The sequence below is a fragment of the Miniopterus schreibersii genome (assembly GCF_964146895.1).
Source record: "Miniopterus schreibersii genome assembly, contig: HAP1_SCAFFOLD_76, whole genome shotgun sequence".
NCBI lineage: Eukaryota > Metazoa > Chordata > Mammalia > Chiroptera > Miniopteridae > Miniopterus > Miniopterus schreibersii.
In genome coordinates, this window is record NW_027669818.1 from 12,267 (window position 1) to 37,385 (window position 25,119).

Genomic DNA, 25,119 nt, shown 5'->3' on the forward strand with positions numbered 1-25,119 from the left:
ATGTCTGCTGGTCTTTGAGCAAAGATGACTTCATTTGTTACCATGGCACCCAGTAAAAAAGCAAAAAGCAAGACTTTCAAGTTTTGGTAGATTCAAGATGGTTGGAAACTGATGCTCTTCTCACTGAGAGATTGTTCTAAGTCCCCTTGAATCTAGGGGGCTCAGTGACTACTTGACCAGAAGAATAAAGTGGAAGCCACACCGTGCCAGCTTCAAGTCCAGGCCTGAAGAGATGGGCAGCTCCCACCTCCTGTCTCTTGGGATGTTGCTCCTAACACTAGGCGCCCTGCTGGGAGGAAGCCCAAGTGGCCTCTTAGAGAGGCCACACCAAGAAGAACCGAGACCCTGGCCAGCAGCCCCCGCTGAAGCCAGGATCAGGGCCTCGCCATGTGTGGTGTGACCCTGGAAGAAGACCAAAAGGCCCAGCTGGACCATCTCAGCTGATGCTGCAGGAGCAGAGAGAAGCCATCCCCACCAAACCCTGCCCACATGCCAGGCTCATGAGTGGAACTGACGAGTGCTTAGCCACCATCTTCGGAAGCAACTTGTTATGAGGCAACAGGTAACTGGGGCACAAGTATTATTTTTCTCCAAACTCACTTAAGGGCTTGTCATGTGCTGCATTCATTCATAAGGTCATTTTATTTTATGTTTATAGCAACTTTGCCAGGTGGGTACAATGATTTCCATTTTTTTCCATGAGCTAGTCAGAGGTAAGGCACCTTGTTTGAGACCAGCCAGGTAGGAAGGATGAAACCTGTTTTCCACTCTGTGCTTCCTGTTAGCTGAGTCTTCTCTCCCTGGAGAGTGCACTGTACCCAGAAGGGTGCAGCAGGATCAAACATCAAGAACCCCACAGCTGACATTTAGGGGGCACTGCACGGCTTTCAAGGCAAGACTTTTACCTGCGTGATCTCATAACCAGCCTAGGAAGCAGGCTCCGCCATTATGCCCATTTCCCAGGTGACACTGAGGTTTCAAATGAGGGTAGATGGTTATCTCAAGTTAATAGCTCTAATAAGTGGAAAAGCCAGGATTTGGAAATGGGGTTCACTTTCTTCAACATGCTTATAAGAGTTGCCTCCTAAGGGGCCCCTACTGCTTTGGCATGTGGATGCTGGGGGAGGAGAGGGTGAGTTTGTGGTACTCGGCATCCAGGACCTCTGCCTGGAGTCCCTACAGAGAACCCCTGGAGGCCACTGGAGTTTCCCTGGATAAGCGTGAGGTCTCTCCTGGGGTGTGGAGGTAGGATGGTGAGAAAGAACTGAGATGGGGGAGGCCTGGCAAAGCTCTGTGACCTGGACAGTGGCCTCACCTGGACGTCTTGGTGAATCCCCGCTCTGTGCTGGGCCTCAGACCTCGCCTGGCCTGCGCAAGGCTGTCAGCCGCTGTCTTGGGGCGAGAATGGTGCTGGAGAGCAGCGTAGCCTCGGAACCCAGACTGCCTGGGTTCTCGTCCCAGCCCCGCCACTTGCCAACCTGACTCAGCTCTCGGGACCTCGCCTGCCAAGTAGAGCCGCGTGACATCCGCAGAACAGCTCCTCGCCCAGAGGCGGGCTCGGTCAGTGTCGGCTGTTGTTCATATGCCGCCGCGACGGTGCCCTCTGACTGCGGGGACAGTTGTTGTGGTGGCCTGAATAGTGGCGCTCTCAAAGATGTTCAGGTCCTAATCCTGGAGCCTGCGAATATGTTGCCTGACATGGCAAAGGGCCATTGCAGGTGTGATTACGGATCTCAAGATTGGCAGATTGTTCTGGGTTATCCAGGTGGGCCCACTGTCATCACAAAGCTGACAGCAGCAGGCAGGAAAGGGAGAGAATCTGAGACTGAACCAGCCACTGCTGGCGTGGAAGATGGGAGTTGTCAAGTTTTACTGCAATGGCGTATCAGCTCCACTCCAGAAGATGAGCCAAGAAAGGCAGGCAGCTTCTAGAAGCTGGAAAGGCAATGAAATGGGTTCTCTCCTAGAGTCTCCATAAAAACTCAGCTGTACCAACACCCCAAGACCCACTTCTAAGCTCCAGAGTTGTAAGATAATAAAACTGGATTGTTTTAAGCCACTAAGTCTGTGGTAATTTGTTCCGAGCACAATGGGGAACTCACAGAGCTGCCAAGACCCAACACGGCTGCATCCTTGCAGGAAGAACCACAGTGAGTCACCCCACGGCAGTTATTGAGCCCGTCACGTCACCCACACTGCTCGCCCTGTGGACACGTAGGAGCGCACTAGACCACGGAACTGAATGTCCCCTGGGCACAGGCATGGCCAGAGCTGGGACATTCAGGGCAGGAGAGCTCAGGGTGGGCTCATGGGTGGAAAGAGGCCTCCTGGAGAAGCTGGGCCCTCGGCAGGGCTTTAAAGGGTGGAGGGTGTGGGGTTTGGACAGGGAGGAGGAGGGAAGAAAGGCATTGCTGGAAGGGGCCCAGCAGGATCACGTCCACCCTTGTGCTCCAGTCCCTGTGGGAAGCCCCTGCACAGTGAATGGAGTAAGATAGAATGGGTGGTTTTCTCATGGAGCTGACACTCTGCAGTGGAGGCCAATACGCTATTGCAATAAAACTTGACAAGTGTTGCAGCAGACGTATAGCTTGTTAAGGGGGCATGTCAGGATGGGCTTCCTGGAGGAAGTGGCCCTTCAGTTGATACAAGATAAACTGAGGGTTTGTTCTGTATCACTTTGGGCACCGGTGGTACTTTGCATTCAGTAGGTGCTGACAGGTAGTTTAGCCATATAGTCTGCTATTCTCTGTCCAATTCCTTCTTAATCCATCTTCTTACACTAAGGAGAAAGTGTCATTTGGGGGCTAGTATGTCCTGAGCGCCACGTTAATTCTTGTTAATCTTCCCTTGTAACCCAGAGGCTGTTCTACAGGCAACTGGTGCTAATTAAAATTTAATAACACTCCTTGATTTTCTATGTAGTTGTTTTCATTTAAGTACCTTCCTTTTGGGGCAGGGGGTACTGATTTTCCACTCTGGGAGTGGAACAGAATTGCCTTTTAAATGTAAGTGAACTTGCCCTGGCCAGGTGGCTCAGTTGATTGGCCCATCCTGTACACCAAACGGTTGAGGGTTCCATCCCGTCAGGGTGTGTATGGGAGGAAACTGATGGATGTTTCTCTCTCACATCGATGTCTCCTTTCTCAAAATCATCAAAAAAACATGTCCTCAGATGAGGCTTATAAATGTGTGTGTGTGTGTGTGTGTGTGTGTGTGTGTGTGTGAACTTAAGTGTAATAGAACCAGGAGTGAGCATGTGTGGAAGAGGGGTTTCCTCTTGTCCTGGAATTGCCCACTGTGTCCAGTTATGGACAAAGGGGCACTAAGCGCCAGCCCCTCAGCAATGGGCCTGATCACTCCCTTAGGGCTTCTACATCCTAATCTCCACCCCCAACACTCACACTCAATAGTGGGGGGGGGGCAGAGTGGGAACCGACAGAGGGGAGTAGGGTGGGGTCAGCCCTGAAGGGGGCATGGAGGGAGCTGCCTGGAAAGTGGAACCCAGGAGTGAGCTCACAGGACTTTCAATGAATGTGTGTGGGAGGAAGGAGTGAATGGCTGAGCGACTGGCAAGTGTGAGCTCTGGAGAGCTGTTCCAGAGGGGAGAGAACCATGAGAGAGAGGCTGAGAGCTCCAAGGAGTGACTGGCCAGCGGTCAGGTCCTGCAAAAGCCTGCATGGGACACAGCTTGCAGGTGCCGCTGCTCAGTTTGGCTCAAAGCATTCTCGGTGGCAGCTCCCGCTGAGCGGTCGGCTAGGACAGACTGCAGAACCTCGGGAAAGGGGAAAGGAGGCAGGAGGGGACACTTGTACAGAAGAGGTTTGGTGAGGAAGGAAGGGACATGGAGGCAGCAGCTGGACAAAAAACCATTAGAAGATTGGGCCCGGTGAGGATATTTACATGCCTTCCTCCCACCCTCACCTTTGAGCATCTATTCTGAGAGGCCTCCAAGGCCTAAACTCCAGATCTAGCTTTCCCTGGTGGAGGAGCCTTGGAAAAATCCAAAGGATGACTTTAAGCTGAGCTCCTGTTGTGATATAAATCCCGTATCAAAATGGTATTCGACTTACAGGAACTTAAAATAAACACAGGTCCAGAAAAAATCCGCTGCATGGTGAACAGGAAAACCTCACTTTCACATTCTCTGACCTTGTGGCAAAGGGAGCTGTGGATTCCAGGGGCCAGGAGACTGGGGGCTGACGCAGGGAGTCCCGAGAGCCCAGATAGCCCGGCACCCGTCAACACTGCCATGGATGAGCAGTGAGGACAACTAGGACTCAGTTCCACTCTTTCTCATACTTTTACAACCCCACCCTTGTGTCCACCATGAGTAGCTATTTAATACAAACCCCAAAGCGCCCCTAAAATCGACCCCATTTCTTTCCCAGCATATGAACTCAAAAGGAAAAAATCTTTATAAAACCAAAACCACCAGGTTTAGTACGTTCAAGAAGAGCACCTTTAGTAAACAGGAAACTGTGTGTCAGGAAGCTGGCCAAATACACACGGGAGCAGGTGAGGCTCCCCGTGGCAAAGTTCAGTGGAACATAACTATAGGGTGTCCCCCCAAAAAGTTTCACAGGTGAGACTCCTGATGGGAGTCCTTTCAGGACACCGCGGGCAAACGGAAAGAAGGCCGTCGTCAGAAGGCAGATGGGTGGTTTTAAGGCTCAGGAACTGCTGGTCCAGGAGAGCGTGGTACACAGCCGTACTCCATACTGTTCCACACTGTATGTTGGCCCACCCGGCTCTGGGGACACTGGCCTGGTGCTCTTTGACTTGTTCCCATGACTGAAGTCCTCAGGGACCCAGCTGGCATGGGGAGCCAAGTGGGGAGGCCTGCCCGGGCTCCTGGCAGGGAGCCCCTCCATGGCCCTGTCATGGACCCATCATGCCAGCTGTAGTAGGTAAAGTCCTGGAGCTGGGAGTTGCTGCCACCACCGCCAGTGGCAATGGCTGAGGCTGTGGTGGATGCTGCGGGGGAGCCAGCCTCTCCTCCTTTGGGGGAGCCAACAAGAAGCACCTCGTGTTCAGTGGTCGGCTTCAGGGCCCTGGGCCCTGACAGGAGCCAGCAGTCTCTCCCACAAGTGGGGTTCTCTCCTGGGCTAGGCTGTGGGAGCTGGGGGTGTGGGGCTTTGTGGGTGTGGCTGCTTGTTTCCTTGTGCCCTGAGGTATCAGAATCCCTGGGTTTTCAGGGGGCTCCAGTTTGCAAGCCTCTGGCCCACTGGCCAGAAGTAGGGTGGCTGAGGCCTGACAGAAGGCCCAGCTCAGCGACACACTCTGGATGGCAGGCATGTGGGAGGTTGGGGGCACTGTGGCCTGCTGGGGTCTGCCCAGAGACAGGCTCTGGCAGGCTGGGCCTGCCTCAGGGGGCACTGGGTGGGGCCTCAGACTCAGCAGGTCTCAAGTTGGGCTTCACATGCTGCTCCAGTTCCAGTAGCTTCCTCTTGGAGGTGCTGACAACCATCTTGATGGTGGGGCTACAGAGCTGGCAGGCATCCCAGCCCCTTCCCTCCTGGCAGGTGGCCCGGGCTGGCCTCGGATGGTTGGGACATCGGCCTTTCTGAAGAGGTAACATAGCAGGTCATCCCGGCAGCTGAGAGTGTCCTACAGAGAAGAGAGGAAGAACTGAGAGGCTGGAGAAAGGCCAGGAGAGTCCTGGTAGAGGCTCATTCACCCAGGACACCCCTGTGCAGGCCATGTGGCCAGGACTGAAGTTTCTGGCTCCTGCTTGGCCTTTCCACACACACTATCCATGGTCAGGATGGTGGGGCTGGGGCCATACACGGATCAGGAAGAAAAGCCAGGCAGCCCCCTAACTTCACCAGCAAGAAAACAGACCCAGAGAGGGAGAGGACTTTCCACAGACGCTTCCACTGGATGGGACGGTCAGGGCTGGAGGCCTGAGCACAGCAATGGTTTTCATCTGTTCCTCATTCCCACCAAGCAGAGCCTGGAGGAGCCTGGTGGAGGTGTCTCCTGAGGCAGATGGACACCATGAGAAGAGGAAAGGCAGTGAGTGCATGCAGAAGAGGAGTTGGGGTTCACCAAGGATGGAGTCAGACCCCGGCCCGCTGGACCCATGTCAGGGAGCGTCCGTCTGTGGGACGGCTCAGCAGCCCAGAACCACCTGCACCTACCAGCAACTCCTGGCCCAGGAAGACATCTGGACGCTCAACTTGACAGAGACACAGTCTGCTGTTTTGCGTGCAGGTTGGGAGTCACATATCCAGGGTTTTTGTACAGTGAGACCTGTGGTCATTAATATCAACAGGTAGCACGTATCAGCTGCTTCCCATGTGCCAGGCACTATGCTAGAAACCACAGGTGTAATCGTAAGAGAACGAAACCATCCCCCCTCCCTCCCCCAAAACCTCATTCAGTTCTCAAAGCACCCTTGCAAGGCTGTACTAGGACAACCTGTAATAGGTAAGGCAATGGAGGTCACAAAGGTCAAGCAGGTCCCACATTGAGAAAGGGACAGATTGAGGACTGGAACCCACAGCTGTCTGACTCTGCAGCCGTCTTCCCACCACCCAGCCCCTCTCTGCACATTTCTAAACCTTTGACACCCAGCTTCATGAGTCTGCCCTCTCTGACCACCCAGAGGGCCCATCTCCTCACACCTCTCCCAGCATCAACACTCACGGAGTGGAGGCCTGGCATGGGCACCATTGTGACTTCCACGTCTTCAGGCCTGTTCAGAAAGGGGAGGGCGACAGGTTAGTGGGGTGAGCACAGTGGGGAGATGCAGGGAGGTGGGGGCGGCTCTCAGGAGCGGAGCATACGTTTCCACAACCAGCTCCTGCAGGGAGGATGCTTTGGTCTCATTTAGGCTGAAAAGGACAAGCCATCATCGGGGCACTTGGCAGGAATGCAGATTCTCAGGGAGCCCCCCTCAGTGCTCCTGACTCAGAAACTGCAGGCCGGCCTGGGTCCAGGCAGCCCAGGGGTGTGTGGCTCAGGCCTGCGTGTCGCGGCCACGGCTTCAGACCGAGACCTTCCTGAGGGCAGGGCTTTGGTTTTTCTGCAGCTCCGGGCACAGAGAGCTTTGTAGACAGAAACAAATGGAGAGCAGAGACCAGGATACATATTTCCTTTCAGCCGATACAGGACCAGGCACAGGGCGAGTCTGTGATAAAACTTGCTGACGAGCCGGTTTACTCTGTTGTTTTGAGAGCAGGCATCACATAGGACACGCTCCAGAAATACCGACTGAACAGATACTTTGAACTCGCTGTGTCACTGGGCTCTACTAACGCAGGCCACGGAGCTTACAGTGTGGCCAGAGAGAGTCCCACTGTGTGTGTTTAAGGGAATGAGACTGTAAGGCACGCATTTCATCCATGGGGTGACCCAGAAGCGGTGACCCCACAGCTCCTGGCCAGAACTGTGTGAGGTGCCCCTGCGGCTGCAGGAAGCTGCCCTGAGCCGGGAGGGTGTCCCCACAGCTGACGGCCGGGGGCAGAGCTGCAGCACAGACCTCAGGGCGCTCGAGCTGCGGCCACCTCCGGCTTGTGCCTTGTTTTTGTATGGCCTGTGAGCTAAGAACAGTTTTACATTTTAAATGATTAAAATATTTACTATCTGGCCCTTTACAGAAAAAATCTGCCAAACTCTGCTGGTGAAAGTTCAGAATAGGTAGGTGTTCAGGGCTCTGCCGCACACCTAGCGGGAGATGCTAACTCTCAAGTGGGTGCTGACCACATCCTCAGGGGAGCTCCGGGGGTGGGCGCACACCCTCCCACCCCCATGTTGGCAACACACTTCTGTCGCTCACTTCACAGGGGAGGAAACAGTCTCCTGGTCTGGGCTGGCTGACAGCACGCTGTGATTTTCTGGCTAGTGGTTCTGCTCCCCATCTGAGCCAGGCTGCACCACCCCCAGTCCCATCCCTCTCTGTGACTTTGTTGTCAAGGTCCCTACCTCTGGTCCTGGTCCATCTGAGGGAGTGAGGGAGGAGAATGCTCCCAGGCCTCTCACAGCAGTGGGGGAGCCCTGGTCACTGTCCTCCAGGAACTCCTCCAGGGTGAGCATCTCACTGCTCTGCTCAGGGAGGTACAGGGCTGCACCCAGGCCTGGGGCTGGGCCGCACCCCTCTTCTGGATGCCCTGCTGGAGGAGAGGTAAGTTCCGGGGTGGCGGTACTCATGGCAGCTGAGGGCAGTGCGTCCTGGGGTGCTGGCATCCCGGGGCAGGGTGGCTGTGTCCCTGCTGCGAGTCAGGTCTTCACTGCTGAAGCTCTTGGATCTGCAGTGGAGCTCATCGGAGGAAACTGGGTCAGGGGAGGGGACACAGAGGAACACACTTCAGTCTCCTAATCTCGCTTGCCGGCCTCCAGTGGGCTCTGTGCTGCCTCTGGCTCCCTGAGCACAGACAGAGCCCTGCCTAGGAACCCAGAGCACACTTCTCCCACGCTGGCATTGTGGGCGTCCAGGGCATTCTGGAATTCTCTAGAATTTACACTGGCATTTAAAAACAAAATAACTTGGGATAAAAGTGGAAAGTTCCTTCTAAAGCTTAATTTATCAACAGCTGTAAGTACCACGCTCATTAGCCTGGGACAGTGCAGACCACTTTCTGCACCAATAAACAAACTTTAAACATCAAAAAGGAATCAAAGTCACTCACTGTGTCCTCTGCGCACCATGTACTGGAACTGCTGGCACTGTCCCCATCCCGAAGCTGAAGTGACTCAGACTCAGAGAATGGGTTGCTTTCCCAGGTGCACAGAGCTGGTCAGTGGAGAAGGGATTTGAACCCAAATCTGTTCAAACCCCCAGGCCTGAGCTTGAAGTTGCGTGATGTGGCCCTATGAATGCAAACGCAACGTGCTTTGAAAAACCTCACTAATTGTATTTTTTAAATCATACAAACAATATACACCCAGAACCAAAGATCCAGGTCCGCGGAAAAGCACACAGCAGGCAAGGTGGACTTACCCTCAGGCTAGGAGGGGAACTGTCACTGGTCCAATTCCAGCTGCTCTCTAGGCTACCTGGCCAGGGCACTGAAAGGAAATGACAACACTTAACCTACAGGGCTGATGCCAAGTACAGCCCACATTAAACCATCCAATCCGAAAACAACTAATGACCCTGCCCAAGTTCTGGCAAATGGCCTCAGGAAGGACAGATTTCGAGTTGCTCTCGACTCTCCCAGGAGGAGTCCAGCCTCACCTGAGTGCTGGGTACCACGCACAGTGGGCTCTCAGGAACAACAACTTCTATCTATGTGTATGAGGTCTAGGGCTGTGGCCTCAAACAGTTTTGTTAATACAGAAAATCTCACACAAAACTCCAGTATAGACAAAAGGTCTGCTCTGGGGTTGGGGGTTGGGGGGAGCCCACCATTATTACCGCATGGAGCTTTCTGGAACACAGGTGGAGACACCCTGCCTAGACCAGGGCAGTGCCGCCTGGTGAGGGCAGGGGCCAGGACATGGCAGGTCATGCGTCCACGTGTGGACAATGTAGCCTGTGCCGTGCGCAGCCCACTTCCCCTCCGTGGTCCATGGGGGCGGGGACAGGGCCCTCAGGAGGAAAGAAGTCTGCACTCTTCTTGGTTCGCTGCTCTTCAGCTCCTCTCTGTCCCACGTTTACATCTGCCCCAGAGGGGAAAGAAATCAACCTTCACAGTGACGATTTGGGGGAACCAGGCTCACCCTCTGCTCTCTCGGGTCAGAGGGTGAGCACCAGCTGCAGGGAGGGAGCACCGCCCCTTCCAGGGGCAGGCTGTCCCTTCCAGGCCTGCAGACCTCCCCTCCTGGCCCACTTCTCCAGCACATGCAGAATCAGGGGCCTGCCCCAGGTATCATGAGTGTCTGTCCTGCTGCACACGGACAGCTGGGGGACAGGGACACGCTTCATCATCCCTGCTCACATCTTGTGCAGAGCTGAGCTGCACTGAGAACCGGGGACTCACCAGGAGATGCTCTGCTTCCCGGCCCACCAAGCAGTCTGCTCTGGATTGACCGGGTCCACAGGGCACCCAGGTCCCAAGTGCCGGCGGGCCCCGCAAACAGCAGGCCTCTGGAAAACACCTGTTAGCAACGGCGCGTGGGGCTGAGCCCCAAATACTTGGTTTTCCTAAAGCGCATAGAAGCAGAGCAAGTCCCCTCTTTGAGAAGGGAAAGTTTCAACTAAAAAATCCACCTTTCTCTTTGAAAAGGACATGTCACTGAAAGGCAACCGTGATACAAATCAACGGGATCCGAAAATGCCTGTTTGTCCGAGCCCTTGCTGCAAACCCCTCTGCTGCCTTCTCCTTTCCTCAGCTGATGAAGCATGAACCTGGCTGCTCAGGGAAGCTCACGAGAGGGGAGGCGACTCCTCCGTCCTGTTACCCTCCACCCAGGGCCAGGAGGGAGGGCTCCGTGGTGTCCCGCAGTTTCACCAGAGCCAGCCCTTGCCGGAAGCTGTAAGTGTCTATGTCTGAGTGATCAGTGCCAGCACCATTCACCGCTTCAGGCAATGGAGGGGGCAGGAGATGACGCTCGCTCCTACGCTTACTGTTGATCACTCCAGAAGCTGAGTCCAGTGTGAACTCTCTGAGGCTTTGTTTTAATTAAAAATTTAGCTTCCCACCCTTCTAGGAGTTTGTTTTTCAGAAATTGCAAAAACCCAAAGCAACTTAATTTTTGAGAAGGCTGGTCTAATTCACCATTTCCCTTCTGCAGAAATTGACAACATGCCTAAATCAGATGGCAAGTGTTTCTAACAATTTCTGAGATCAAATTTACAACTTGGAGCTACTCTGGGAAACTAAACTCCAGGTGAGGATAGCGTGACCTCCATGCAATCAGTGCTCTCTGCATGGGTCACATGGCCTTTCTTCAAGCAAGGGCAGCCAGAGCCTTAGAAGTAGGGCACTTGGTAGGTAGTGACTTCCCCATCACTGGAGGTTTGTAAGCAGAAGCTGCATGCTTAGGCCCATAGGAGGGCAGGGAAGGAGTGTTGAGGAACTGTGGGTCCCCTATTCCCACTTCAGCATAACAGCAATACTTGCACCTATTTTGTGTGTGGACTTCCACAGAGAACAGCTTGAAGGACAAATCCTATTGACGGAAACAGGTCTGAGAACCCAGGCTGAAGGGCACATGCACCAACTACTCACTGTGCTGCCTGTGGCTGGTGAACTTGAGCTCCAGGGACCACTCACAGAGCTGCCATCTGAATTCTAGCCTATGGTGAAAATAAGGCTGAGTCAGGGGCCTGGACCACCCATGGGGAAACTGTGGTCCTTTGTCAGAGGCCACCTCTGACTCCTGCCCAGCACCTGAGTGGTGGCTGTGTCCAGCGCCTGGAAGAGGGAGACGTGCGGACCCTTAGGACCTGCCTGTACTCTCGTCTGTACTCTCCCTCCCCCATTGCTCCTGCTGGGACAGCCTTGCTCTCTGCCTGTGCAATGACTGGGACGCAAATGGAAGCAGTGTCTGGCCTGAGGATAAAGCAGCAGCAGGAGCTGATACTTAGTACCCTGGGAGCCCCACCAACCGGGAGGGGGGCTGCACCGAAAGCAGAGGCTGTGAAAGCAAAGCTCTCCTGGGGCCTTGTTCTCTTCAGGTGGCTGGAGGAAGCAGAAGGAAAGAATCCACCACCTGAGGGAGGATGCTGGGTCCCTAGAGAGGGAGCCCTGCACCAGCAGCTCCTAACCAGAAACAGACGGAACCCATAGGCCACAAGGCACTGCTCTTTCCCTGGGAAGAACTACACTGCCCTGTGCTGACAGCAGCCCCGGGTTTCCTCCAAAATGACACCGGGGTCTCCCCCATTTTGCAGACAGTTCTGCATCCACCTGAGCATGAGAACCATGCTGCCAGGGAATCACAGTGGGCAGCGCTTTGTTTGCAGTGTGACAGGCCCTCGGACAGGCTCTGCAGGCATATGAACAAGTGTGGGCTCTGGCTCAGGGTGGGATCCCGGTGGAGACAGCCCCTGGGTGAGCCTGGAGGGCCAGGCCTGGAGTCCCCCAAGCCGCTGCAAGTCTGAGGGGAGGTGGTGCTCTCAGCTCCTGCTCCAGCCAGGCAGGGTTTCTGAACCACAGAGCCTGGGAGACTGGGGCAGACTGCTGACTGCTGACAGTGGACACCTGAGCATGGCTGCCCAGCCATACATGGCAGTTTCCTTGACACCCAACAGTAAGGGACTGCCATTCTCAGTGTCTGGTCAGGAGCGCAGGAGGACTGTCTGGTTGCCTGTGCTCACCCAACTCTTCTTCTCCCAGGGGTGCTTCTGATTTGTAAACAGCAGGGACCAGGTCCTGGAGCTAACCTAGGCTTGCCTTGGGGGCAGGGGCCCTATCTTTTCTTGGCTTGTCAAACCAGGGTTCTGCAGGCCATACTTCCAAGAGTCCAGTGGGTGATATCATTATGAAAACTAATATCCTTTCATGTTCTCATCAGTTTCTAACACCCCAGGGGCAATCATTTTCAGCTCTTCCTGCTGTCTTCAGATATTTTCATCTCTGAGTTATAAGCAGAGTGTCTCTTTCAGTTTTAACCTTTATTTTTCCCTTTCTGTTTGCATATTTTAAGTGCTTTTCCCCAACTGTTCCATTTAATAACATCCAGGTGGAGTTCCTGGGAGCATCAGGACAGCGCTGCTCTGCACAGTGTCCTGCTCCAAGCATCTTAAAGCTTTTGTCTCTGACCATGACTCTGTCACCTCTCACACTAGTTTCTCTCTGGTGTTGCAGGTCCTCCTCAGGTGTCTGGGGTCTCTGAACCTTCATGGGCTTCACCTGGCAAGATGGGACTAGACTGTTCTGCTGGGAATTTCTCCACCTACTCAGGTGACTTGAGGAGCATTTGACTATCACATCCTGAGGTGTGAACACGCATGGCTACGGCATCCTGGGAGACGTTCAAGTTGTAAACCCTTCCCTGAGTCCCCCCATTTTTCAGTTTAGGACACCTGCCCTCCACTCTATCAACCGACCTCCAGTTCAGAGATGCTGCAAGGTCTCTTCCCTGGAGAATAAACCTCCAGTGCTGCCTGAGTTCAGCCCAAACTCTGGCTCACCTCCGTTCTGGAGCTCCTTGGTGCCACCAATTCCTGCACGGCGGAGGTGGGTTCTGGGCTTTCCCACTAGGGGCTGCAGACTGGGCCTCCAGATGGTGATGTTATCTGTGCAAAGTCACACAGCTGCAGGCAGAGCTGAGGTCAGGACCTGTGTCTGTGTGACACCAAACCTGTCCACAGCTTAGCCCATCTGCTGACCACCCTTCAGTCTGAGAGACCCCTCCTGCCTCTGGGAGCTGGGGTCTCCAGGAAGGACCTTGGGCCCCAGATGCTCATGCATCTTGGTTCTGGAGGGACCTGTGACTCACCTGGGGTGTCGCCTGGTCCCAGGAGATGGGGGTGGAGCTGGAAGAGGTAGTAGTCATGGCTGAGGATGAGCAGGCCTGGGAGCCCAGCTCTGATGGCCGGGGCTTCATGGTGGGGTAGCCAAGGCCTCCGTGCGGTCAAGGCTGCCTCTGTGCAGGGCCACTGGCTTCGGTATTAGGTCCCTGGGGCCCGGGGCAGAGAAAGACAGTGATAACTGGGGTCGCAAGATCCCATGCCAAGGCGGGGCTGTCACACCGAGTCCTGAAAGCAGAGGCACCAGGGCACACGAGCCGCAGGGAGAGAAGCTGGGCTGCGCCTCGCGGGCTGTGGTCTGCACAGGAGGCTCAGGCTGCAGGCCTGTGCTGGGGTCCCCGGGAGGCCGGCCTTGGCTCTAAGGATAGATCCCACTGTGAGCCCCACGCAGCTGGGAGAAAATAAAGGACAAACTCAAGAGGCTCAACAAAACATTGTTAAAATCCAACACATTAACCATTGGGCCCACCTGCTGTGTACCTGTGTGTCACTCGAATCCCTGGTTTAAAAGGACCTTGACAGGTAGGTGTCTGCTCAGGACCATGGTCAAGGCCCTCAAGGCCCAGAATGTGCACCCTGCCAATAGGCATCCGTTACGATCTGAGAGAGGAGTTTGTTGCCACCCAGTAACTTGTCTGAGGTGTCTCCATCTGTGCATGGTGACACCGCCTGCAAAAATGACATTTACCTTGTAGTTGTGCTTTTCTGCCATCTCTGAATTTCCTACTGTGAACACATACTCTCCTCAAAGTTAAATAAAACCCTATTTTAAAAAAAACACTGAGGGATAAACAAAAAGATCTTCACCACCTAATATCAGGGAAGGGGATGGGTTCTCCAAGTACAAGTCATAAGTTTCTGCAGGTGGAGTTCCTGGGAGCATCAGGACAGCGCTTTCTGCACAGTGTCCTGTTCCACGCGGCCCATGGGCTGTGGACCCAGAGCCACGCCAAGGTCAGATTCCTGCCCCTCCCCACCCTCTCCCAGTGACCTGTCCCCGCCCCTCAGCCACTCAGTGTCTGGACTCACTGGGAAGTCTCAAGCACCCAAGTCTCACAACTTGAAATCAGGGGAAAGTTTGGATTTTGAAAGATAACCTTGATGGGAAGCAAGGCAAGTCTGGTGGAGTGAGTCAGACAGGCGTCCACTGGGTGAAGGTGACACGAGGAGCAGAGGAGAGGCGGAGATGGGCAGAGGCAGCGATGGCAGAGAAACCGCGCACTTCCCACAGCTGCTGGGAGACAGGCGGACAGACAGGTGGACGGAGGACAGGACGCAGCAGCCCAGGAGTCAGAGCAGGTGCGTGAGGCCAAGTCAGCGCCACTCGACTGACTTCAACATGGTGTAAGTCATAAAATAGATTTAAGTGGCAGCGAAGAATCGATTGGAGGGAAAATATGTGAGTAATCACAGAGGTGATACAGACATGCCAGAAATCGCGAGATGGCACAAGGATGGTGACGACAGGAAACACTGCAGGAGCTAGTGGCCCCTGTGGACCGTGTCCCGGACCTGACGGTGACCACGTGCTGATGCTCTGTCTGTCCATTGCAGCTCTAACACCTGCATCCAAGATGTCACGGGACCTCACCAAGGTCATACAGTCTCACTCCGGGCTGATCAGTTCTGCATTGCACACGGCCGGGCAGGACATACAAGCCTGCCGGTGGGACAGAGGGTCAGCGCCTGGCCAGGGGAGTGACTGAGCATGGACATCCCGGCCCGAGGACCTGTGGGTGATGTCCCGAGGCTCCCCTAGCATTGTGCTGTGCTGGAACACGATCCAGAGGGTGACAGCTCATCTTCTTTGAAATCGGAGTCCACACTGGCTGCTCTCAGCTTGGCTGGGAATTGGGGCCAGGAGGAGGGGTCCACTCTGTGTAATCTGGCCTTTAGGTACTGATTTGTCGGTTTTTTTGAATTTCAGAAATGAAGGAGGGGACATGAGAAGACACTGGTAGAGGCAAATATTGGAAATCTCCAGTGTCTGAGGAAGGGAGAGGCTATTTAGAGGAGGCTGGTAGGACCGAAGCCGACCAGAACCGCAGGCGTCTAGAGAAAGCTGGGCGGGCCGCTGGAGGCTTGTCTTTGTCCTTGGGTTTGCCTCTCAGAAAGGGACTCTTTTTGCGCCTTGTTCCTACATTGTCATCCCCTGGATAAGCCAAGAGAGGAAGGAAAAAACACACAAAACGGCAAATAAATGAAATGAATAACAGCAAATGCCACTACAATAGCTAAGTGTGCAGGGACATCGGAATCCTGTCCAGCCCAAGAGAGAAGGAAACGCCACCCAGGGCAGAGCCAGAGCCAGGGCCCGGGAGCCACTGCTGCCCGGGCTCAGTTTAGTTAGTTCACCGGCGTCCCGGAGCCTGTGCTTCACTGAGCAGCGAGGAGAACTCCATGTTCCCCAAGGAGCCGACCCGTTAGGCTATTTCCAGTCCCAATGTGCTGAATTACTGAATGAGAACGCATATAAATTTAGGACCTCATTTTCCTTCTCATTTGTTTTAATGACAGGCTCCCTGACAATTCAGCTCACACACAACTGGCTCCTGCTCCTGGTACAGACCTTGGAACACTTTGTGATATGTTTCTGGCCTGCTGCAATGAAAGAGTCCACCTAAACCTTTCTCTAAGAATTCTTTTTTTTTTTTTTTAATCCTTACCTGAGGAAATTTTGTTCTATTGATTTCTAGAAAGAGTGGAAGGGAAGGAGGAGAAGAGGGGAGGGGAGGGGAGGGGAGGGGAGGGGAGGGGAGGGGAGGGGAGGGGAGGGGAGGGGAGGGGAGGGGAGGGGAGGGGAGGGGAGGGGAGGGGAGGGGAGGGGAGGGGAGGGGTGGAACATCAATGTGAGAGAGACACATCAATTGGGTGCTTCCGGCAAGCACCTTGCCCAGGGATGGAAAACCTGCAATGGTGCATGTGAACTTGACTGGGAATTGAACCCACGATCCTTTGTTCCAAGGGCCCGCACTCTAACCACTGAGCCAAACCTGCCAGAGCCACTAATAATTCGTGTACATTTAAAATAACCTCTCATGGCAAGATGAATTTGAAAATGATGAAAATACCTCCTTCTGATACCAAAACACCCTCAACATTTAGACCCCTACGCATCCTCCAATCCAAACCTACACTTTATGACCTTTAAATCAGTCTTATCAGAGCAGACAATTGGTCTAACTTCCTGAACCTGGTCTCACTTTCTGAACATGCCCTATACATTCACATAACTGATTTATCCCATTTCTGATTTAGGATTAAAGTCCATGGTGGAACCTCTTGTTTCTTTCTCCACAGCACCCCTGGTGGCCACAGCTCACACCACAGGATAAGGGACAGACTTCAATGCTGGTGCCCAGGTCTGTTCAGCATCTTCAGGGACCAAAGCGGCTTTAGCTGCAGGCACTGCCCACAGTGGTTAAGAGTTCAGGCTCCGTAATCTGTCAGACCCATGTTCGGACCCCGGCTCCAGCACATATTCTCTGGGCAAGTGCTTAACCTTGTCAAGAAGGGGACAGTAAGCGTGCCTGCCTCACAGGGCAGTTAGGACTGGATAATAGATACAGTGCATAAACCAGCTAAAGGGGTGCTGAGCCCAGAGAAAACACCCATTCCATGGCTGCCGTTACTAATATTTACCACTAACCTGCTCACTCATGGATCCAAGCAACAGTTTGGCTCAGTCAAGCATTTTTTTCTCTGAAAGTTTTGCTAGCTCAACTAGGCTGCTTTAGTTCACTAGTTCACCTTAGACAATACACAAGTTGAGGCGATAAACGTAAAAAAAATTAAGTAGCCAGCATGAAAACCTGTGGCTACAGAACCAGTCAAGATAAAACTAATGCTAGTAAGCTTCAACCTGCAGTGAGTGTTTTAACCAGTTCATCTCCTGTAAAGACCGGGAATGCAAGCATTAGTCCCCAAACTGTGTGTTTGTGTGCATGCTTCACTTTTGCATTTTGAGTGACACACCAGGACTTGAAGTGGTGAATGTCATCTAGCAAGGCGTGTGCACATGTCACACTCAAGAGGCGGCTTATCATCCGCCTCTGGGCTGCAACGTCGGCCCCTGAAAGTGCACTAGTGTGAGGCATGGACCTGGTCTTCAGAAAGTCCTAGTGTCCTTCATAACATTTAAATTTCTCAGGGTGCACGTTTGGCAGGTTTATAGGTAAATTATCTATAAAATGATATTTAAAAGCAAATTTCAAAATTAAACCATGTTTAAGGCAATGGCTTTGTTTAATCGATGGTAAGATGCACATTGTTTCCCCAAGCCTTAGCCTCTCTGAAATCAGGACTTAGCTTCAAACATGTCCTGCAGTCACTGTCGGCAAGGTGGCAATTCTGACAAAACAGTCGCTGCCACGACCAACTTATTTTCTTCTCATGTGCGCACAATTGCACAGCTTATAACTGACAGCTTCTTAGACCTGGTGAAATACACCCAGCACATTTCAGAACCTCTGGCAGACTCCGGATGACACCCTCAATGACAAGGTGCCTGCACCCCATGGTGTCAGGACCAGAAGACAGATCAGGTGGGAGAAGAAAACCCGACCTGCTCTTCACTGTGACGACAAGTTCAGAGACACACACGGCCTTGCTGAAGACCTTGCGTATGTCCATTACGTGTTAAATGCATCGGGATCTCCCTTCAGAAACGCTTATTCTAGGCCTGGCAGACACGAGGAAACCCAAAAACACACACTATGGAGCCTGTCTCTGCGGTAACTTGTGGGCACCAGCTCTGGGTACTCACGTCCCTACCACAGTGCACACCGTGCATGAGGCTTCTCATGCTAAAGTGACTACCTTGCTCTGGGACCGAACTGCCACAACACTGTGGTGGGTTTGTGTTTCCTACTTGGTTGTTAACATACCTAAGGAGCCAGATGTGCCTGCATGGAGCACACCCCCTTCAGGCTCCTATGCACACGTGTGCACCCCCAGCACGCTGTCCCGTTGGTTCTACCCTGCCCAGGAGGGAGGCCTGGCACCCCCCTTCACTTCACCTGCAGCCGGGTCAGCCCCTCCTACCTTTTCTCGCGGGCCCGCTGGGGGGGTCTTGCTCTTCTGCCAAGTGTGAGCACGATGGGGTGGCCTCGAGGGGCTCCTGCGGACATGCAGCACTGTCTGGGGGGGACTTTGGTCCTTCTCTGGAACGCTTTTTCTTTGGCTTGATGAATTTGACAAAAGCTTTGGCTTTTGTCCAGCGGGTTTTCCTAGTTAGAAGTAGATTTTTAGGTCACAGCCAACCCTGGCCACCCCTCCAATGGTCACTGGGTGCCCTACAGTGAGCTGGGATTTCCATCACCTGCCTGGGAAGTTGGCTGTTAATTAGGGGTTCAGAATGAGGGCCCTCTTTGCCATCACCACAATGATCGTATCCGGGGCTCAGAGGTAGAACCTAATTTGCCGTTAATGAGCACAGACCCAGGATGGGGAGAAGCGTTCATCGTGGCAGAAACCCACACTAGCCTCTCGGGAGACAGAACTTCAAACACAGCCCCCAGCTCTTGGCTGCCTGTGCCGAGTACAGGACGTGGTTCTGCGCTAATCTAATCCATGTTTGCTCCAAGTTCCCAGCAAAATGCCACTTTCAGGAAGAGCCAGGGACCTTCTCATTTGCTGCCACGGTTAATAATAAGTGAAATAGGCTGGGATACTCTGCCCATTCCCGGCACTGAGGAATCTGGGTGGGGGGAGAGGCAGGGCAGATTGGGCCGTTTGAATTGGAAACAGTGCCCCTTGCCCATCCAGCGTGGCTCAGTGCTTAGAGTGTCAGCCTGTGCGCCAATGGGTAGTGGGTTCAATTCCCAGTCAAGGGCATGTACCTGGGCTGCAGGTTCAATACCGGGCCCTAGTCAGGGTGCATGGGAAGCAACCAATGGATGTGTCTTTCTCACATCGATGTTTCTCTCCCTCTCTCTCTCCTTCTCACTCTGCCTCCCTCCTTCCCTCCCTTCCACTCTCTCTAAATATCAATGAAAAAAAATCCTCGGGTGAGGATTAAAAATAAATAAAATAAATAAAAACAGTGAATTTAAGGGTAATACATTGCCGCTGACTGGAAATGGAGGTCCTCTGACCTAACAGAACAACCCCATCTGGGTTTGAATCCTGGCTCTGCATGAAACAGCACTGTGTTCACACAAATCACTCTATTTCCTCATCGGTGCCTTGATTCCTGTCAACAGAGGGGTCAGGCGGAGGCTCTGAAATTCTGTGGTTCTGTGACTTCCACAGAGAGGCCTTGCAGGACTCACGGGGATCCGACTTCAAAGTTGGGCTGGGGCAGGACCGTCTGAAGGACCAGCTCCTGGGGCTCAGGCCCGGGACCAGGGGAAGCCCTGCTGGACAGGGACCGAGCCAGCCCACAACCAGCCTACTGTTCTCTGGAGAAAGGAAGTGTTTGTGGAAATCCCTGGGGTCCCATGAATCCAGAAGAATTTAGGTTCAAGGCCAGGAGGTTCCTGTGCCTGAAGATCATGTGTGCTGGTTCAGGTGTCTGACCCAAGCTTCCTTCCCAAAACAGAAACATGGTTTTCTATGTCCTGAAATCTTGAGACAAAACCTGACACTCCTGATTTAATGGCTCTAAAACAAGAGACCCCTTTCCCCCTTACACAGACTCATGGCCAGCTGGCATTTGCCATACCCCGTAGGATAGCCATGAGTATGGAGGGTGGAACTGAAAGAAACCCTAAATCCTGTCTGTGCTGGAAGGGACCTGCACACAGGTGACCTGTCATACAGTGGAAGACACGGGCCCACCCACTGGCCACCGCTCCAGGTGGCTACAGCGTCCCCTCCTCGTGAGAGAGCAAGCCCTCTCTTCTGTTTAAGTCACTGGAACTTAAGTCAACTCACTGCTTTGGAGCCGGATCAGAGAACTGATGCTGAGCCATGAATTTATCTTCTAGGTTTTCCTTTTGTCTCTCTAAGGCATCTATTTCGTCTCTGTAAACAGAGGACAAAGAAAAAACAATCTGGCTTTTAAAATAAAACACATGAATTGACCCATCAGCCCAGCCTGGGACCTGGCCCAGAAGAGCCCGTAGTTTTCTGGGGTTCAGGCATCATGGTGCGCATGACCATCACGGTCGCAGAGGTGGGGATGTGTGAATGGAAGCATCAGACGTGGTCCAGGAACCCTGACACCTAGAGGAGACCTGCTGGAGCACCTAGGACCAGGCTGTATGTCATCTTAGGAGAGCAAACCCCGGATCACCTGAAACTTCAAGCTTGGAAACCGCGAGGACTCTCAGGCCAAGTCAATTCAGGAAATTGTGCACTCAGGGGCAGATACAGGGCTAAGCTGGCATTTGCAGGTGCAGACTTACAAGACCTTCCATGGTGGGCAGGGGTCTGCCCTCAGTCAGTTAGATGGGCATCAAGGTTACAAAAGTCAGCTTAGCAAAGTCAGACCTCTGACCTCGACCCATTCCAATGTTGGTTTCTGATAACACTCCCACGGAAGCAAACTCAGAGCCTCTCTGGGGCCAGACAGAGGAGGAGAGGAGCAAAGCGGGCCTGGAAGGACCAGGCAGAGTGGCTGGGCTGCCCTGGCTGAGCGCTCGGTGCTGCGTGGGACTGAACTCAGCCCCTGCAAAGGAGCGCTGCTCCCGAGGAGGCGGAACTTCTGGTCATTTTCCCAAAGGATCCAGAAACCCAGGGTGTGAAGCAAAATCTCTTAATATCTAAATGCTGGAAATCAGTTCACATTTTCAAAAACACAGAAAGGACAAAAGAGGGCACCCTGCTCATGGGGAGAGGGCGCCTGGCTTTCTGAGGCAGATGGCCTGCTTTTGTTCCACCCAGTCCCCAAGTGGAGCACGTGGTGATATCCATACAATGCATCCCAGGGGGCTGCTGGCTCCTGTCCTACTCCTGCCTCTTGCAGCTGGTGTGGCCTTGGCAGCTCAGACCCCTGGTTTCCTCGCCTGAAAATGAGTCCTCTGGACCAAGGCAGCTGCTCAGGCTGCTCCGGTCATGAAGCTGCCACAGTCCTGCCTAAACCAAAGGCGTTCCCAGGAGTTCACTGTGGGTGAGCACCCTTGAAAGGTGGTAGCTCGCAAACCACAGGGCCCCCGACCATCGACCCTGCTCTGCTCCCAGCGCCCTTGGCTCCACATCTGCTATTCTCGTCTGTGTTATTCTGCTCCCACAGCCATGCTGCTTGGCCTTATGCTAGAGCGCTTTCCTGTCTGGGTTTGACGGCCTGCCCCCTGCCCCCCTGCCAGCTGCACAAACTCATGGAGGGCAGACACCGCAGCCCTCCCAGGGCTGGGGAACAGTCTGCTCAGAGCGGGCTCAGGAAGCCCTGGCCTCCTGCAGATACCCTCTAATGCAAAACCGTCGCCAGATCATCCCCTTGGGTACCAGGTTCCCTCATGAGTGCCCCCCACTGGCTAGCCTTCCCCCATCCATGTCAGCAGCAGCACCCAACTCCCACCACCACACTTCCTTCTACGCCCCCATGGAGCCCCTCAACACATGTCAGGTGTGTATGTAGCTCTGCTCACATCCCATCTCCCATTCTGGTTCCTGGCATTCAGGTAATTGGTCCTGTGCACCTTGCAGGGCCTCCGGCAAACCCAGGACCCTGTAGATATTGGCAGAGGGAGGACAGTCACAGCGCACCACAACCCATTCCCCAGCCCATGAAGAAAAAGCGGACATAGGAAGGGCTCAGCCTTCGACCTGAATTCCTTCCCTGGGGGCCTCTCTTTGCTGCTGTCCTATTTTTTAAAGTGAACTTCATTCCAAAAGCAGATCACGAAGCATCTGGCAGAGGGCAGTGTCTTTGAAAAGCAAAGGCCAATCACCCCACTTGCAGAAACCTAGGACCATCCCAGGGAAAACGAGAGGAGGATGCTGTGGTAGGATGGTCTGTCCCTTCACCCTTGGGATGTGATGCGCCCCAGGGGTTCTCTGCCCTGAATGTCAGGGTCTAGGCTGGAGCTGGAAACCAGGACCCCTCTGTGGACAGGTCCCAGCCCGCCCACACCCCTTACATGTACTGCTGCTCCTCATAGTACTGAAGTTGATTATCCAACTTCTGCTCCAGACGCCTCAGGTTCTGGGCCATCCTCTGGATCTTTTCCGAGAGGTAGTGATTTTCTTCCTCCAAGTCCCCCTTGAGATCAAACAGCATCTAAAACACAGATCGACAATGTCTCAAACGCCATGCACCCCATGACTCATGCTGGGAATCTACTTCCAAAGAGGAAGAGAGCCACGTGCACAAAGATGGCCATTTCGGTATTTGCTAGGCCAGTCGGAATGACTAATACGGTCAATGATCTGGGGACGGCCAAGCCTTCTGTCACTGCACCATCCAATCAGGCAGCCGCTGGCCAAGCGTGGAGGCCGAGCTCTGAAAGTGCAGCCAGTCTGAGCTGAGATGTGCCATTAGGCAAAATATACAACAGATTCTGAGGACTTAACAATTTTAAAAAATAATGTTACATATCTCATCAATATGCTGGTGGCTGGTGTGGTCCACTTGGACGATGACTGCCCCACACGCCAAGAGGTCTCAGTTTGATTCCCAAGTCAGGGCACACGCCTGCATTGCAGGCTGGATCCCCAGTAGGGGGACGTGCAGAACTGAGTGAGAGGACCCAGGTCAGCACTGAGCAAAGTGCTCAGCTGGAAGACAGACATGAAACAGTACTGGGCTGTCTCCATGCACTGCCCGACCCTGCAAAGAGCCACGGCCTGATGAAAGGTGTTTCCTAACACATCCCTGCCAGTCATGGAGTTCGTCCCTTCAAATACTCCTGGCTTCCCCTCGGCCTCTGTGTGACATTCACACAGTCTCTGAGCACAGACCCCAATGAGGGCCCATTCCCACCTGGCCGAGACCAAGGCTGTCAGCCCAGGGAACTCAGCCCGGCGTCCTAAGGCCCACCAGCCCCAGGCCTCACTTCGCATTGTTTGCGGAACTTGGTGAGCGATGTTTCCGTGTCCTGGTGCTGCTCCTTCAGCTCGTGGTACCGGGCCTGCCAGCGGTCCACCTCCAGCTTGGAGCTGTCCAGGGAGGCTTGCAGGTCCTTGTTGTGGGCACGCAGCTCCTCTTGCTCCCTCCTCTGCTCTTCATACTGAGCCTGCCAGCGGTCCACCTCCAGCTCTGAGCTGTCCAGGGAGGCTTGCAGCTCTGTGCTGTGGGCACGCAGTTCCTCCTGCTCCCTCCTCTGCTCTTCATACTGGGCCTGCCAGTGGTCCAACTCCAGCTTTGAGCTGTCCAGGGAGGCTTGCAGGTCCTTGTTGTGGGCGCTCAGCTCCTCCTGCTCCCTCCTCTGCTCTTCATACTGAGCCTGCCAGCGGTCCACCTCCAGCTTGGAGCTGTCCAGGGAGGCTTGCAGCTCCATGTTATGGGCACGCAGCTCCTCCTGTTCCTCCTTCAGCTCCTGGTAGTGGGCCTTCCAGTGCTTCGACTCCAGCTGGGAGCTCTCCAGTGAGGTTTGCAGCTCCTTGTTGTGGCTTTGCAACTCCTCAAGCTCCTTCTTCAGCTGCTGGTGCCGGATATCAACCCTGGGGATGGAGAGACACAGGGCCAAGGGCTGAGGAGCACTCCCAGGCTCTGTCCCAGCTGTACAACCTTACTCAAAACCACAACCTCTATGGGCCTCAGTTTTTCTCATGTGTAGATAGATGAAGGTTGAACAAAATCAGCAGTTTTCAAACTGTCTGTTGGGGTTCTATAAGGCTGCCCCTGGTGTCCCACTGTTGGCTTGGGGGACAGGAGAGGCAGGCTCGGACACCACTTCAACACAGCATCATTATTAGCAGTCTTTATACTTAAGGCGTTGGCATCCCTGCCTACCTGGATAAAGGGTTCTTCTATTAAAACACTTTTAAAAAACACTGAGCCAGAACAATTTTGCTCTAAAACTCTATGCCTATGCCCAGCTCTTCTCCCCAATTCCAAGTCCCTTTCTAATTTCAACTCCTGAGATAAATGAAATATGAGATTCTGGGTACTATGTAAACCCAGTGAAATTATGGTCATCATCATCATTACCCCACTGGGTTTCCTGGCGGAAGATTTATACCAGCAACTCCAATTACCAGAGGCTCATGGACTCAGTTTGAACACAGATGTGTCCAGTTTGGCCTACACAGTTGTTGTTTTTAATTAATTGGTTTATAAAGATTTAAAAATTTTTAAGTTTCACATCAACATTCAGATGTCTAGATTCTTGGGGGGAAAAAAGCATAAACAAAAGCCCTTGGCCAGCCTCCCATTTGATGCCTTCATATGGTGTGTGCTCTCCACGAGGGTCTGGTCTGTCGCTGACACTTCTCCCCCATGTCCTGGACCTGCCTGGCCACCAGAGGCACCTGAGTTTGCAGCCCTTCAGGACATTCTAAAACAAGGCTGGGGGGAGGAAGGCTTCCTACAGTCATGACTCTGGATTGAGACAAGACCTGGACTCGAAACCTGACTGTGTCAACTAGGAGCACTGACCTTGAACAAGTGACTTAATCTCACTGAGCTGTTTCTTCACCTGTTCAAGAGCTCAGTCAATTCCCATGATTCCCAGTATAATGTTCTATCATCACTGTGAACACAGAATCAGTGTCCACTGAACTTGTTCCCCATGCCCCTATAAGTCTCAGGGCACACTTGTGTCAACTGAACAAGACATAAAGATGCCTGTGTAACATACTCACAGCAACAGCACTGTGACTCCTGCCTGCAGGAGCCTTATCTACCACTCGTGTCCTCCCTGTGAGGCCCGGTG

General features: G+C 53.5%; 1 protein-coding gene across 1 annotated transcript in view; it reads right to left on the reverse strand.

Annotated features, from left to right (window-relative positions):
• Window positions 1-1,095: 1,095 nt before the first annotated feature.
• LOC308552034 (protein Daple-like) overlaps window positions 1,096-25,119 on the reverse strand; it is a gene marked incomplete at both ends in the record, with an annotated part of 61,594 nt that continues 37,570 nt past the window's right edge. The window contains 20 exon segments of the mRNA XM_081163001.1: window positions 1,096-1,176; window positions 1,359-1,607; window positions 4,703-4,739; window positions 4,741-4,881; window positions 4,883-4,933; window positions 4,935-4,972; window positions 4,975-5,043; window positions 5,047-5,128; window positions 5,130-5,193; window positions 5,196-5,351; window positions 5,354-5,374; window positions 5,377-5,481; window positions 5,484-5,607; window positions 7,984-8,040; window positions 8,043-8,146; window positions 8,149-8,274; window positions 11,115-11,182; window positions 22,384-22,523; window positions 23,299-23,401; window positions 23,735-23,905. Coding sequence (XP_081019127.1) covers window positions 1,096-1,176; window positions 1,359-1,607; window positions 4,703-4,739; window positions 4,741-4,881; window positions 4,883-4,933; window positions 4,935-4,972; window positions 4,975-5,043; window positions 5,047-5,128; window positions 5,130-5,193; window positions 5,196-5,351; window positions 5,354-5,374; window positions 5,377-5,481; window positions 5,484-5,607; window positions 7,984-8,040; window positions 8,043-8,146; window positions 8,149-8,274; window positions 11,115-11,182; window positions 22,384-22,523; window positions 23,299-23,401; window positions 23,735-23,905 — 1,987 coding nt within the window.